At 36.8% G+C, this 15,348-nt stretch overlaps 2 protein-coding genes across 5 annotated transcripts; both read right to left on the reverse strand.

The window, feature by feature from the left end:
* Positions 1–668: 668 nt before the first annotated feature.
* Positions 669–7,031, reverse strand: LOC111800776. Of its 3 annotated transcripts, XM_023684619.1 has the most exons (11): positions 6,921–7,031; positions 4,723–5,708; positions 3,157–3,600; positions 2,940–3,075; positions 2,764–2,841; positions 2,266–2,466; positions 1,954–2,054; positions 1,586–1,685; positions 1,366–1,464; positions 1,157–1,282; positions 669–914 (listed from the first exon to the last, which is right to left on the reverse strand). In XM_023684619.1, the coding sequence occupies exons 2-10, from the start codon at positions 5,703–5,705 to the stop codon at positions 1,220–1,222; spliced, it is 2,205 nt and encodes a 734-aa protein (XP_023540387.1). In that variant the 5' UTR covers positions 5,706–5,708; positions 6,921–7,031; the 3' UTR covers positions 669–914; positions 1,157–1,219. The 3 variants fall into 3 exon arrangements, with proteins under 3 accessions (XP_023540387.1, XP_023540385.1, XP_023540386.1); XM_023684617.1 differs by having other exon boundaries at positions 2,940–3,600; XM_023684618.1 differs by lacking the exon at positions 669–914 and having other exon boundaries at positions 1,002–1,282; positions 2,940–3,600.
* Positions 7,032–8,529: 1,498 nt separating this feature from the next.
* LOC111799591 (dihydroxy-acid dehydratase, chloroplastic-like) lies at positions 8,530–14,267 on the reverse strand. Of its 2 annotated transcripts, XM_023682985.1 has the most exons (15): positions 13,650–14,267; positions 12,911–12,982; positions 12,748–12,795; positions 11,922–12,076; positions 11,639–11,833; positions 11,511–11,550; positions 11,242–11,313; positions 11,059–11,128; positions 10,913–10,971; positions 10,692–10,815; positions 10,525–10,595; positions 10,080–10,181; positions 9,923–10,003; positions 9,008–9,166; positions 8,530–8,918 (listed from the first exon to the last, which is right to left on the reverse strand). In XM_023682985.1, the coding sequence occupies exons 1-15, from the start codon at positions 14,172–14,174 to the stop codon at positions 8,868–8,870; spliced, it is 1,824 nt and encodes a 607-aa protein (XP_023538753.1). In that variant the 5' UTR covers positions 14,175–14,267; the 3' UTR covers positions 8,530–8,867. The 2 variants fall into 2 exon arrangements, with proteins under 2 accessions (XP_023538753.1, XP_023538752.1); XM_023682984.1 differs by lacking the exon at positions 11,242–11,313 and having other exon boundaries at positions 11,439–11,550; positions 13,650–14,266.
* Positions 14,268–15,348: the final 1,081 nt, after the last annotated feature.

Here is a 15,348-nt window from a genome sequence, read left to right on the forward strand (position 1 = left end):
TAAAAATAAAAGTTATTTATTGCCACAAATAGAATATCAAAATGGTAGGAAAAGTAATATATATATATATATAATTCGATACTTATGAAGAATCGAATATTAGTTATGATAAAATTATATTAAATTATAAATTTAATAAATAAAAAAATTGGGTAAAAGGGTAGGAAAAGTGAAAACAAATTGTATATAATTTGATTTTATGCAAAATTCTAAAATATAAAAAGAGTCAATCATTAGTTTCCACCTCTAAAGCAAATAGAATATTACATTATAAATCAAGCTGATAAAAGAATATTCTTTTAATAAAAATACTATTTACCTAAAATTTCGAAAATAAATTTTTTCAATAAAATATAAATTATCCCTCGAAAATGCAACAAAGTTGAACTTAAATTTTTTCATTATAGTTTTAATTTAATCTCTCTTTAAATCCGAGAGAAAAAAAAAAGGAATTTTTTTTAATCAAATCAGCTAAAAAACACTAAAAAATAATTGCTTGAACTATATGTTATATCATAATAGAAATCTCATAAATTAAATTATAAGATTTTGAAATTTAAAGACAGAAAAAACTATTTATAAACTAAAAATTTAATTCAATAATTTAATTCCTAATAAAGATTACTAGAGAGGTGAATGAAATGGTTAATTCAATTTTACCTGCAAAGTTTTCCTGTTAAATTTTGGGCATTCCAAGCCAATATATTAAGCTTTTCTTGCTGTATGGCAATGGGTTAGCATATAAATTATAAATAGGCTGCCATAGATACAAATTATGGATCTTCTCCAGTTGATGATTCATTCAAAACCATACCCACTCGTTCGAGCTGGAAACTTTGCTCTGTTCCCCAATGGAGAATTGCACCTTTGAAGTCTAACGCTTCCGACTGCCCGAGATCAAGCGTTCTAATAAGCTATACGATGAGACGAAGAGAAAATTAGAGAAACTACACAGCACAAGAATCATTTAGAAAAGACCATCGTCATCCAGAAAAAACATGTATACTAACTTTCTAACATCACATATAATATGTAGGATAAGGAAAACCCGAATTGGATCGGAGACGAATTCATCACCGTGATATGAAAATATCTGTTACATGATCTCCTAATCCAAAAGGTAGGGAACAAAATGAAAATAATAAATCTGGTTTACCTTGGCTCCAAAAGAGAGTAAGGGAGCGTGCAGACTTGTAATACCCCAAAGTCGTCCTTAATATCAAGCGATTGACAACTTACAAACTGGGCACGACGTTCGCCTCTGTAGCCATGGATCGATACACTGAAACAACAAACAGAAAGAGAAGAGGTTAGTGGTTATGGCTTGAAAAGGAGGACGGTACTTCTATGTTAAAGCATGCATACATCTTTATGAAATTTGTGCAAGCAAGGTAGATGTCGAATGACATCTCCAATGGTCGGTGTATCGAGACAAATTGCACAAGCTTCTTCCATGCTGTCGGTCTGAGGAAGATGGGAAACAAATTGTCAGGAGGAGAAGATAAACTAGCAGATCTGGCGGTCGAGAGAGAGTTTTGATCAAGGGAAAGGACAACTGAAAACTGGATGTAGAACCACCACCTACCTGAACCGTAGATTGAGGCAAACTATTAATCCGGTTCGTCGATGCACCAGCATGGCGGTGATTGTTCTCGTCGAGGGATAGCAACATTTCGTAATCATTCCTACCAGAAATAATTATGAAAAAGAATGTCATAAATCTAAAACAACTGGTCAAAGGGAATAACTTGATTTCAAGATGCTGAAAAGATAAATCACTTGATGAGTTTTCAGTCTCTAGCCAAACGTACTCTTTACTTAGATAAATATATAATGCCAATTTTCTCTCCATAATATATATATTTAAACAAGTGCACAAAAGATCATGTCATAATAATTTGCAACAAATAGAAGTTGGGTTATAAATTGTTTTCGAATAGATTAAAAACTTACTCGTTAAAATCGCGCTGGATGTGCAAGATGCCCCTCCTATTCACTCTCACATCTTCCACATCTCCAACTGCGGCCTCGAGCGCTTCCAATATATCAAGTCTCTGTATTAAAAGCAAGTTACCAGCGGTAAGAAATGGTAAAGTATAAACTGTCTCATTACAAAAATTCATCAGCAAAATACAGTCATCATGCCATCAAGATCTGTTTCATATATATCGTCCACGAGAAAAGGAAAAAAAAAATGTTGATTGATAAGAAAAAAGTAGCTGGTTAGCCTAGCACCGACAAAGAGTCGAAGATTATAGTAATTACCATATCCAAATCCATATGCATAGGAAAATTAACATTCCTTTGTCTAGTTGACACTCTATGAGAGCCACCAAAAAATTGATTTCTCATTTGTGCCATTCGTGCAGAGTGGGTTACTCGAGTCCGTGTTCTATTAGAAGAACTTTGTACAGATTGAGATCGAGTGCGTCTATTTGCCTGTGCTACCATCGAACCCCTTTGACTCTAAACAAAAGAACCAATCAACTTTTAGATAGCAGAGGGATACAGGGAGAATCAGAAATAAGAACGCATGATTGAACTGTACTCGTTAAAGATCATATTATATACAATTTTAAAAAAACAGAGAAAAATAAATGGAAGAAAGATCAAAGTTTTGTAGGAAAACATGTTATCTATCTTTCCACCAAACCCATTAAGAAAATGCATTTAGAAAACATGGTAATTCAAAGCTATGTCAATTACACCAAAAATGCTGCTGCAATCACAGGAAGAAAAAAGGACAGGCAAAGGATATAATACATTGTATGTCCGCCGGGAAGGAGGTGCAAAATGCCCATTCTCCACCTGCTGCAGTGCCATAGCTAAATGTTCATCAATCTGCAAGAAGAAATATAAAACTTATGACAACTAAGAATACCTTCTTAGTAATTGCTGATTAAGCATGGACAAGCACAACTTAAAAATGAATTAATCACCTCTTCTCCAACAGGCATCTCCCGATATAGTTGTTCCTGAAGGTCACGAGCCAACATCTCGTCAGCTTCAAGTTGTCTTGCCTTAGCATCTTCGCTGTCATCATTTGGGCAACCAACAGTCTGGGTGGCAGGGTGTCTAATTTCAGGTGACAACTCATCAACCTCAATAACATCATTCAAGTTATCACAAATTCTTTGACTCTGGAGTCTATTTGACCTTGCATTTGAAGACTCCCCAGGTGTATCGAGGTACACAACGTCTGGAACGTGTGATGAAGTATTAGTTGGTGAGGTTGATCCAAGTTTCTTCCGTCTTTTGTTGAGTTTGCTTTCAGCATGCATTGGTCCAACGGTCTGGTCTATCTTGGGTACAATGCCAGAAGCCCTTTGAGCTGTATCAGCATTTCTAGCACAACCAATTTCCGCTCCTTGGTCTTTCTTGTTAGGGGTTTTTCTCTCCATAACAATTTCAGTTTCTCCATTAGAAAGTTTTCCAATGTTATTTATTTTCTTAAAAGAATTCCCAGATGGATTAGACAAGAAAATCCCCTTCCTTGAATTATTATGTGTTCTTCTCCAACCACCTAATTCTTCAGAACATTCAGATGTATCTAACCTGGAAGTTCCGACTGGATTAACTCCAACGGCCTTTTCCACGACACTGAAAGCAAATAAGATATCAGGACAAATTGCTTTTGAAGGCTGCAGGCATAACAAGACAAATCAAAGCTAAATTTTAGTATGCATTGGCATCAACAACTTGAGTTGTTAAATGCACGTTATTTTTACTGATATTTAGATAGGGTTCAATTTCCAACTACTTTCAGTTGTTGTAAATCCAACAAAACAGTTAACGTGTGGTTTCGTATACCTGCAAGAGTGGTCATAAAGTAGTTTGCCAAGAAATCAATCAATCAATCAATGACAAGACTGTAGTCTATTACATNCAACAAAACAGTTAACGTGTGGTTTCGTATACCTGCAAGAGTGGTCATAAAGTAGTTTGCCAAGCAATCAATCAATCAATCAATGACAAGACTGTAGTCTATTACATGAAGACATGGAATAGAACAGCACTATAGTGGAGAGTCAAATCTATATGATCGAAAGTCCCTGGTAAAGTGGCACTAAGAACTTTCAGGCCGAACGAAAATGACAAACATGCATAAGGCAACATGCAACAACCTTGAGAAAGTGAGTAGTTTTACAAGCAGTCAATTCAAGACGGCAGGACGTACTAAAATCCTAACATTAAGAACAAAGCTGGATTTGAAGTGTTCACCAAATTATTTTGTGATACGAGGATAGCAGAGCCTGAAAGTGTCAAAATTAGCACTCCGGCAGCAAACAATACGGTTGTTTGGAGGACACAGGAAATTTCTAAAAACAACGGGTAACATTTGTAAGATAAATGAACTGCCATTACGTCCTAACGTGAATAAAATAAACAAAGATGCCGCTCCTAGATTCACCTTCTTCGGTAGAGGGAAGAGGTTTCAGAGTGACGAAAGTATGAGGACCCTAAAAGAAAGCACAGTTTTATGCTTACATAAAGAATTTCAATTGAATGTATGAAACCCGAAGCAACGACCAAATAAGCTTGAGCGAGAGCATGCAAAAATACTAATAAACTCACAAGAGGAAAATGTCAGTCTCCAATACCTCACATAGGCAGCCAACATCAAAATATGAGCAGAAAAACACAATTTCAGCATGGTGTCAACACTAACTAAAAAAATTTAATCCTTGCAAAAGCATAGCATGGGGATGATCTTTCTGTTACCTGCTAGATGCACAAATGACTTTGATATCATCATCATCATGTGATGTAGAAGGTTGACGCATAATCCTTTTTCCTTTATCTTTGTTAATACGATTGTCTTCCGCAACTATATCCTTTATATCAATCAGACAAGATGGACTGCTTGATGGCATGCTCCCTAAATTGCTCTGGTCTACACCTCTAGAACTCTTTTCACACTGCTCAGATAAATGTTTTGTCTTTGTTGATATATTATGAGGTGAGATGCAACCATTTCTGACCAGCCTTTTATGTCCAGTGGCTCTAGGGGAGTTAACAAACTGGTGAGAATCCAAAACTTGCTTCTCATGTCGATTATGAGTGTTATTTGATTCCTCAACAGCCTTTTCCTTCCCTTTAATGATCGTGCTGGATCTCTTTAGAGCATTTGGCATATAACGTGTGGACTGTCCATTCGATGTGTTCTCCATCTTACAGTCCTTAGCTGTAAAATGAGGATAAACCATCTGAGGTCTGTACTTATGATCAGGTTCTCTTATTTTTGGAATGGCAGTATTTTCTTGACGAGCAGGAGGTTTGGAAGGAGTGTCGACAGATATCGTTATCCCTTTATCCATGCAACAAGGGGAATTAAAAGGTTTCGGCCCCTGACATGAATATTTTTCCCTTCCACCTTTTCTAAGTAAAATATGATTTTGTGATGCATAAGAATTCTCTCCCGCTGAAAGAATAATGGTGTTACTGCGATCCTTAAAATCGTCACCAGGAATATTTTTGGAACTACTGTCTAATCTCAAATCATGCCCATTTTCACTGACAAGCACCCCTGCACCCTTCATGCCATTCATCCCCTTTTCCATCATGAAATCAGGCTTAATCAAACGATTAGATAAGGATGAACCACCCTCCGTCTGAATAAACTGTCTGCCATTAATTTGTCGGGCAGCTAACCGATCAGGTGTATCAGGAACATCCATGATCCATTCAGTCTCCATCTCCTTCATGATCTGCATTGGGAAAAAAATCAACTCCCAATAGTTATAAAACCCCAACTGGGGACACTCAAAAAACAAAAGGACAATTGGGAATTAAGTGGTAACTAATGAACATATTGAGAGTAAACAGGAACATGAGTAGTGAAACCATGTTGACACTCACTAGTAGATTTTCCAACCAAACAGTAAAATGTAAATTTATGAACGAAAAGAAGAATAGGAAGATTTAAATGTAAATTCATGAACAAAGAAGAATAGGGAGAATTTAACATATATTAATAGAAAGCTTATCATTACAATCAGCCCATAGGTTCACATCTTGGTGCTATCTCGTTTTGTTGATTTGAAATTATTAGCATTTGGCATCTATAAAAGCAAAAGAAACTTGAGAAAGTAGAATCATAAGCATATGTACAAGCAAAATAGCAATCTACCCTTATTTGAATCCTATTGAAGCATACCTTTCCACAAAGGGAATCGTTTCCTACTAAGAAAGAGTATTAGCAAATCACAGAATCTTTCACAGTAGAACATGTATTTCTATCACAATCAAGAAATCCATCTCCAACTCCTTTTTCCTATGGTAGATATAAACCAAGGCGACCACAAAATCTATAGAACATGTATTTCTATCACAATCAAGAAATCCATCTCCAACTCCTTTTTCCTATGGTAGATATAAACCAAGGCGACCACAAAATCTATAGAACATGTATTTCTATCACAATCAAGAAATCCATCTCCAACTCCTTTTTCCTATGGTAGATATAAACCAAGGCGACCACAAAATCTATAGAACATGTATTTCTATCACAATCAAGAAATCCATCTCCAACTCCTTTTTCCTATGGTAGATATAAACCAAGGCGACCACAAAACCTATAGGAGATATCGATTCTCAATCAACTATCAAATGCATGTCTTGTAGAGCACAATGGATAGACAACAACATCCTACAAGTACTCCAGCTCTAACCATCTGTGTTATGTTCTAATCGTTTTTCAAGAACCAACTGATTCAGAAAATTTCATTCAACTAAATCAGAGCCAAAAGAATTACAAAAAACAAACCATTCCGATCATCTAGAAGGCGAATCGAATGCCACAGTAAATAATATTCAGAACGTAAATTAATTAATGGAAAAAGAAAAGGCAACAACCCAATTGAAAATTTTCACAATTTTAACCTAAAAGTGCAATGTTCAAACGAAAGAATTGATCAAACCTCGGCGAATTTCTGGTTCAAATCCAGAAACGCGAGAAGCCCACGGGTTGAATTCAATTACGACGAAAAAGACGATGGTGAGGCCATTCAATCACCTTCATTCTATTTCTTCCCTTCTCTAAAGTCTGAACCCACCGTTCCCTATTCCCTGGTGCGAGTCGAGTCGGGTCGGGTCGCACCGTCTATTCGAATTTGGGCCCAGATAATATTGAGGCCCGATTAAGCAACCTTGGCCCATTAAAAAACTTTCTGGGCTTTCATTTCATTTCAGTCCAAAATTTTAGCGGTAGTTGTATTTCCATAAATATGTGTAAATATGTTCTTTTATAAATAATAATAATAATAACAAATATATTGGCTAAAAAAAAAAAAAAAAAAAAAAAAAAAAAAAAAAAAAAAAAAAAAAAAANTAAATATGTATTTTTCAAAAATAATTTACATTTTATAAAGATTTTAATGAGTAAAAATACATTGAAATATGATTTTTTGTCTGATGTATTTATAGAACTGAAATATGAGTAAAAATACATAGATTTCTACTACAAATGTAATTATAGAACATTTTATTATCGGAACACATTTGCCCCAGCTTCAAGAATGAACACCTTACGAGTTTTGTTATCCATGGTTGCCCACCTAAACGATAGTTTATTAATGTTCATTGATTTAAACTTCTTCCTCATTTCTAACTACGAATAAGATCGAGAGGAGTCCGAACCAAACCTAGAACGAAAACCGATTCGATTCACTCCCCATTCTCTCTTAAGTAAAGAACTTACCCTCAAGCTTTTAATAGTCAAGGGTGCGTCGTCTAAGTTTTTCCTATTAATTCTCGCCACGAGAAAGATGCATAGAAGAGGTTTGTCCAGCACATAGATGATCCATTGAGACTTTCTCTCGTCTCGAGAGGAAAATGTACGATCTTTTCCCCTAATTGTATTGAATCAATAAAAAAAGGTCAACACTACGACACTACTGTTTGATCCAATATTGATATTAATTTGTTGATGAATATTGATATTAATTTGTTGATGTCAAAGTATCTATTTTGTTCTCCACAAATTAAACGATAAAGATTTAATTAGACATAATTAAAAATTCATTAGATAAATTACATAATTAAAATAGTGGGAGCAGAATAGCCGGGAGGAGAACAAATCGCCCTTTATAAGGTGGTGGAAACCTTCCCTGCTGACGCGTTTTAAAGCCTTGAGGAGAAGCCCAAAGAGGACAATATTTGCTAGCGGTGGAACTGGGCCGTTACAAATGGTATCAGAGCCAGACACTAGACGATGTGGCAATCAAGGGGGGTAGACACGAGGCGGTGTGCCAGCAAGGACGCTGGGCCCCACAAGGGGGTGGATTTGGTAGTGGTCCCACATCGATTGGAGAAAGGAACGGTGTGCCAGTAAAGACAAAGGGGGTGGATTTGGTGATGGTCCCACATCGATTGGTGTATTGTGATGGCCTCGAAGGGGGGTGTATTGTGATGTCCCATATTAGTTGGGAGGAGAACAAATCACGTGAAAACCTTCCCCTAGCAGACGCGTTTTAAAGCCTTGAAGGGAAGCTCAAAGAGGACAATATTTGCTAACAGTGATCTGGCCGTTACCGTTATAAACAATTTATTTTATTAAATGAACAAACAATCAAACAATTGTATCCCAACAAGAACAATAATGAGATAAAAAATGTCATTTGATATGATAAAATAAAATGGATATACCACGTGCACGCCTCGTGTTAAACACGCAAGAATGACTAGAAACAAAATGATGAAGCAAACAAGAGAGGAAGTGGGGATGTGATCTTAGGAACTGGATTTGTTGAGCAACTCTAAATGCTTCAAGAGAGGAAGTGGGGATGTGATCTTAGGAACTGGATTTGTTGAGCAACTCTAAATGGGAACTAGAGGAAGGGTCTCTAACTACAGCCTCCTGGTTCGTCCTACTCGTCCGTCACACACCCTTTCGATGCCGCCTGCACGTTCCTGATGTACTGAAGACGAAGAACGAGGATAGTTTCATGTTACATGAAGGAAAGTTTCAGACATGGGAAGCGTAGAGATGGTCATGTATGACACGAACCTTGTAGAGAACGCCTCGGGTTGCCCGGTATGCAGGTGGAATCCAGTTCTTTCTTCGTTCTTGCAGCTCTTGTTCGGATAATTGAACATCAATACTCCGGTTCTGGACGTCGATGTTGATGATATCACCATTTCGAATCAACCCAATTGGTCCACCTTCCTGCATAATGGTTACAGAAGCAGCATTTGAACATTATTTGATCAAAGATGGGGGCACAAGGGGGGAGGAAAAGGAGAAAACTTTGCATTCTTTATCTTAAAGTCTAAACTTTGATGTTACATTCTTTACTCCAAAAGTTTTTGTGAAACTCCGGTTCTCGTGTGCCGGACGGAGAGTACAAACTGAAACCAAAAAGGTTTCGTTCTCTGAAGAAACATTGCTATTTGGTCCTCGACTTATTGAATTCTCCCTACTCTGGACGCTATTAATTCAAATAGTTAATGCATATCTCTTCGACCAAGAGATCAAAGGTTTGAATCTTCGTTCTTCTCTTGTGTGCCAAAAGGACGAAGTACAAACTGAAACCAAAAAGGTTTCTTTATCTGAAGAAACATTGCTATTTGTTCCTCCGACATATTGAACTCTCCCTACTCTGAACGCTATTAGTTCAATAGTTAATGCATACCTCTTCGACTAAGAGATCAAAGGTTTGAATCTTCATTCTTGTGAAACTCTATTTCTATTTCTCTTGTGTGCCAAAAGGACCAAATACAAACTGAAACCAAAAAGGTTTCGTTCTCTGAAGAAACATTGCTATTTGTTCCTCGATCTATTGAATTCTCCCTACTCTGAGCGGTATTAATTCAAATAGTTAATGCATATCTCTTCGACCAAGAGATCGAACTCTCTCTACACTAAGCTTCTATTGTTTCAATGAAGTTCAATAGTTTAACGAAAGTGAGAAATAAAACGCACCAATGCTTCAGGGCATATGTGACCAACAACGAAGCCATGTGAACCACCAGAGAATCTACCATCAGTCAGCAATGCCACTTCCTGTAGATGTCAATGGCAGTGTAAAGATGAATTTGACTTCAGAGAGGTTATAATCTAATGAGTTCAAACACCATACCTTCCCCAAACCAGCCCCCATTATGGCACTAGTCGGTGTTAACATTTCAGGCATGCCCGGTCCCCCTTTAGGGCCCTCACCCCTAATGATCACCGTTTTCCCCTAAACGATTAAACCAATTTAACTTCAGTTAGAACATACAAAAGAAATACGAGTACTTGCACGTGCGCGTATATGCATGTGTTGCGTATCCATACGTCCACTCCTTACAATTTACGAAATGTCATCAGTACCTTAAAACTTGAAGGGTCCTCTGTTATTGCTGCAATCATCGATTCTTCCCCTTCAAAAACAAGAGCAGGACCTGCAAAACANTAAACGATTAAACCAATTTAACTTCAGTTAGAACATACAAAAGAAATACGAGTACTTGCACGTGCGCGTATATGCATGTGTTGCGTATCCATACGTCCACTCCTTACAATTTACGAAATGTCATCAGTACCTTAAAACTTGAAGGGTCCTCTGTTATTGCTGCAATCATCGATTCTTCCCCTTCAAAAACAAGAGCAGGACCTGCAAAACAGATTTTTTTAAGTAGAATCATTTGTTTTCAGAGAACTTTATGTTCATTCCTTGCAATAACTCGTAGTAAGCTATAGTAAACGATACCAGAGAAATATAGCCCCTCCTTTCCAGTGATCTTAGCTACTGAACCCTCGGGAGCAAGATTTCCATATAATATTTGAAGGTGCCCTGTTTTCTTGATGGGATTCTCCAAAGATTGAATAACATCCTGCCATTAAAAGAACAAGAGGTGTAGTTATAATTTTCTTGAGAATTATAACCTGAATTGTGAAATCGTGGATGCATTAATCTCAAAGCCATTATACCTGCCCTTCAGTTAGGGGTAGGAAAAGTTTAGCGTTTTCGGCCAACGTTTTTCCCGTGACTAAGAACAAAAAATGAGAATAACGTCACTAATGGAAATCGCTGAAGTAAAACTGCAAATGCCATGTAAATATTTGTCGAAATATACCAGTTAAACAATCTCCATCTAAAAGTTCGTTCTCCAACAAATAACGAATAACTGCAGGTGTTCCTCCAATCTATCAAAACAAATGTTGCAATACTTATCAAGAAGAACGACCGTAAGAATAGTGTACCGGTACATGTTCCACTAGGCCTAAGATCGGGAATGAGATGAAAATAAAATGCAGACCTTGTGAATATCCTCCATGACATATGTTCCACTCGGCCTAAGATCGGCAAGTAAAGGAACCTGATCGCTGACCTTCNCTCCAATCTATCAAAACAAATGTTGCAATACTTATCAAGAAGAACGACCGTAAGAATAGTGTACCGGTACATGTTCCACTAGGCCTAAGATCGGGAATGAGATGAAAATAAAATGCAGACCTTGTGAATATCCTCCATGACATATGTTCCACTCGGCCTAAGATCGGCAAGTAAAGGAACCTGATCGCTGACCTTCTGAAAATCATCGAGGGTTAAATTCAAACCAACAGACCTGCCAAGAATATTTCCATTAGCCACGGCGATTTCTCCAGTAAAGAGGTCATAAGTCGAGGAATAATTTGTCATCTGGCTCTCCTCACCTTGCTATAGCAATCAAGTGTAGCACTGCATTAGTGGAACCACCCAAAGCCATAACAACAACCATTGCATTTCGTAGTGATTTTTCTGTAATAATATCCCGGGGTTTCAAATCCATCTTCAATAATTCCAGAAGATATTTTCCAGCTAAACGGCATTCGTCCAACTTTAGTGGATCCTCAGCGGGCGTTGACGAGCTTTAGGGAACATGAATCAGAGGAGAAATAAGATAAATCTTGAGAATGCCTTTGCTCACAAATATTGTAGACTGGAGATATATCTTACCTGTAAGGAAGAGACATGCCCATAGTTTCAATAGCACAAGCCATTGTATTAGCTGTATACATACCACCACAAGCCCCAGCGCCAGGGCAGGAGTTGCGGACAACATTCTTCCTCTGTTCATCACTTATCAACCCGCTTACATATTCTCCATATACCTAAGTGCAATAATTAAAACAAGTTTACATGGTACTTTAAAATTTTGAAGAACAAGCTCTGTTATTAAGAAATTTTTTAATCAAACAGGTATCGACATATATACGGTTAGGAATCACGGATCTCCACAGTGGTATGATATTGTCTACTTTGAGCATAAGCTCTCATGACTTAGATTTGGGCTTCCCCAAAAGGTCTCATGTCGATGGAGATACTTTTTCTTGCTTATAAAGCCATGATCATTCCCTAAATTAGCCAATGTGGAACTCCATCCCAACAATCCTCCCCTCGAACTAAATTAGCCAATGTGGGACTCCATCCCAACAATCCTCCCCTCGAACAAATTACACTATAGAACCTCCCCTAAGGNCCTCGAACTAAATTAGCCAATGTGGGACTCTATCCCAACGATCCTCCCCTCGAACAAATTACACTATAGAACCTCCCCTAAGGCCTATGGAGCCCTCAAACAGCCTCCTCTTAATCAAGGCTTGTAGTTGCATGTTTATGTAGACCCGAAGAGATGATCCCAAAAAGAAACGTTGTGTTCAAGAATTTTACATATACATAACGTGGTTTAAACATAAATAACTTTATATGTTAAACTTGAGACTTCTAAATGAAATAACTAAAAATTAAAATTTCTTAGGCTTTGCCTCTGTTATGTAAATACCTGAAATGCAGACACAATGTCGTATGTATGGCCTTCAAAATGACCAGGCTGCAGAAGAAAAGACAACAGAAAAAAATATAAATTACAAACAACTTCTTGATAAACATAAGATTCAATTGAAAGTTTATATTCAAGTCATGGATATGAAATCCGAGTCCCGAACCTTGATGGTTCCACCATAAACCATAATACTCGGTCGATTCAGCCTTCCCATCGCCATTATTGTACCAGGCATCTGTAGAACAGCCAGGGATCAGCACACAATTGTAATTATGAACGAAAAACAACTAGAGCTCTTCACTGAGTTCTTTTTTTTTTTTTTTTTTTTTTTTTTTTTTTTTTTTTTNAGATCACACCTGATTCAGCAAGGTAAGATTTCCATACAGATAACCATTATTTCTCCAAAAGAAAAAAATATTTACCTCCTAGATCAAGCTGAATGACGTTCTTATCGTTTATAAAATATTTGATTACAAGTTTAGTCCTAATATTTTAGATTTGTGTTTATTTGGTCTTTGAACTTTAATATGTGTCTCGATAAGTCGATTAACTTTCAATTCGGTGAAGTTTGAAGACCAAATAGATTGATTGAACTAAACATGTAACTTAACCTTTTAAAGAATCATGCTTGTTCCTTAATGGTGTTCTTTGTTTCCTAATCTAATTTTGAAAACTTCAAGTCATTTAACCTGTTTTTGTTCTTAAAAAATTGACTAAGATTCCAGAAGTGAAAAACTAAACAAAGAAACGCATGCATCAATAGTGTTCATAAGCTTACAGAAACCCAAATCCAAATTTAANTTCAGAAGTGAAAAACTAAACAAAGAAACGCATGCATCAAATAGTGTTCATAAGCTTACAGAAACCCAAATCCAAATTTAAGAAGCTAAGAGAAAACTCACATTCTTATCACAGCCAGGGATGGAGATATTCCCGTCGTACCACTGAGCACTCATGACAGTCTCAATGCTATCAGCAATCAAGTCCCTCGACTGCAAGCTATAGCACATGCCTCTGGTTCCCATCGAAATGGCGTCACTAACGCCAATCGTATTGAACCTAAAGCCAACCATGCCGGCTGCTTGAACTCCATATTTGACAGCCTCGGAGAGCTGCAACAGGTGCATATTGCAGGTATTTCCCTCGTACCAGACCGACGAAATGCCGATCTGCGGCTTGCTGAGATCGTCATCGGAGAGGCCAACGCCGTGCAGAATCGCCTGAGATCCGCCCTGCGACTTCGGCTCGGTAATGCGAGAGCTATACTTGTTGAGCTTTTGAACGGCGGGGGCACTGGGCGATGGAGACTCTACATTGGAAATCGAGGCTCTAACAAAGAAAGGACGCCTTCGTTGGATATTGGTCGATGGTGTGACTGCGATAAACGGGGCGGCGCGTGGAGACGGAGATATTATCGCCGACTGCATTTTGCCGGCGGAAATGGACGGCGGCAGCGGCAGAATCAGGGTTTAAGAAGGATATGGCAACGGATAAGCGAGGAGCGTTTATTCAACAACAAGAAGACGGAGTTTGCTGACGTCATCAGTCACTAAACGACGTGTCGATAAATATTTATTCCGTTTTTGTGCTTTGTAACCAGTTTCTTTTTTCCTTTTAAGTCCATCGTTTTTTTTTTCGAAGTTATAAATTATATATATATTTCTTAAACCCATTAAAATTTTAATTATTTTAATTATTTTATTCACAAAAATCAGTCTAAATAATAATTTGAAATATATTATTTTTATTACATAGTTCAATTTAAAATACGAACATAGGTTCTAATACATATCGACACACTACAATTCCTAAATTTTTATTAAATTTATAATCAAATAAATTTTTACAAGCATAATATCTTATATATATTTATTTTCAATTATATTTAAAACGGCTAAAAGACAGGGATCAATGTCTATTTGGGCCTAAACTAATGGCCCATCATCATTTTGGGCCCAAACTGTTCGGGCCAAATTTTGGCCCAAGCTGTTTGGGTTGACTGATTTTTTTTATTAAATTAATAAAATTTTGATCCGTGGGTTCACATTTTTTTTATACGAGCCTAATCCAACCTTACTCTTATTTTGATGTTACTAATGTGATGTGAATGAGTATGATTTTTTTTTTTTAAAGTACTAAATAAATAAAATCCAACCATCTGATTTAATTCAATTAACTCGAAAATTTTATTTTTTCGAACCTAACCCAACCCAATCTACAGCCAAAATGATAAAGGTTGAAGTGAGTCAATCATTTATAGGAGTGGGTCTCGTACATCCACGACAGTAGAAGCATGGTTCAACTTTTTTCCAAACACATTACAGAGTAAATACGAAAACTTGATGGAAGTTGTCTCTAAAAATATCCGATAATTGATGATATTATTCTTAATTAAATTCCAAACATTAGGTTAAATTTGACTGAAAGTTTTTGAACCATAAATGAACTCACCTAAAAAATAATTTTTTTTAATAAAATACCCAATAATTAATGTCATTATTCATCAAATTAATTTCATTTAAAAGCGTAACATTATTTAAATTTTAGTAATTATGATAATTGTATTTAATAATAGGTAAGTAGCCAATAAATTAATACAAA

This window comes from Cucurbita pepo, chromosome LG08 (assembly GCF_002806865.2).
Source record: "Cucurbita pepo subsp. pepo cultivar mu-cu-16 chromosome LG08, ASM280686v2, whole genome shotgun sequence".
Classification (NCBI taxonomy): domain Eukaryota; kingdom Viridiplantae; phylum Streptophyta; class Magnoliopsida; order Cucurbitales; family Cucurbitaceae; genus Cucurbita; species Cucurbita pepo.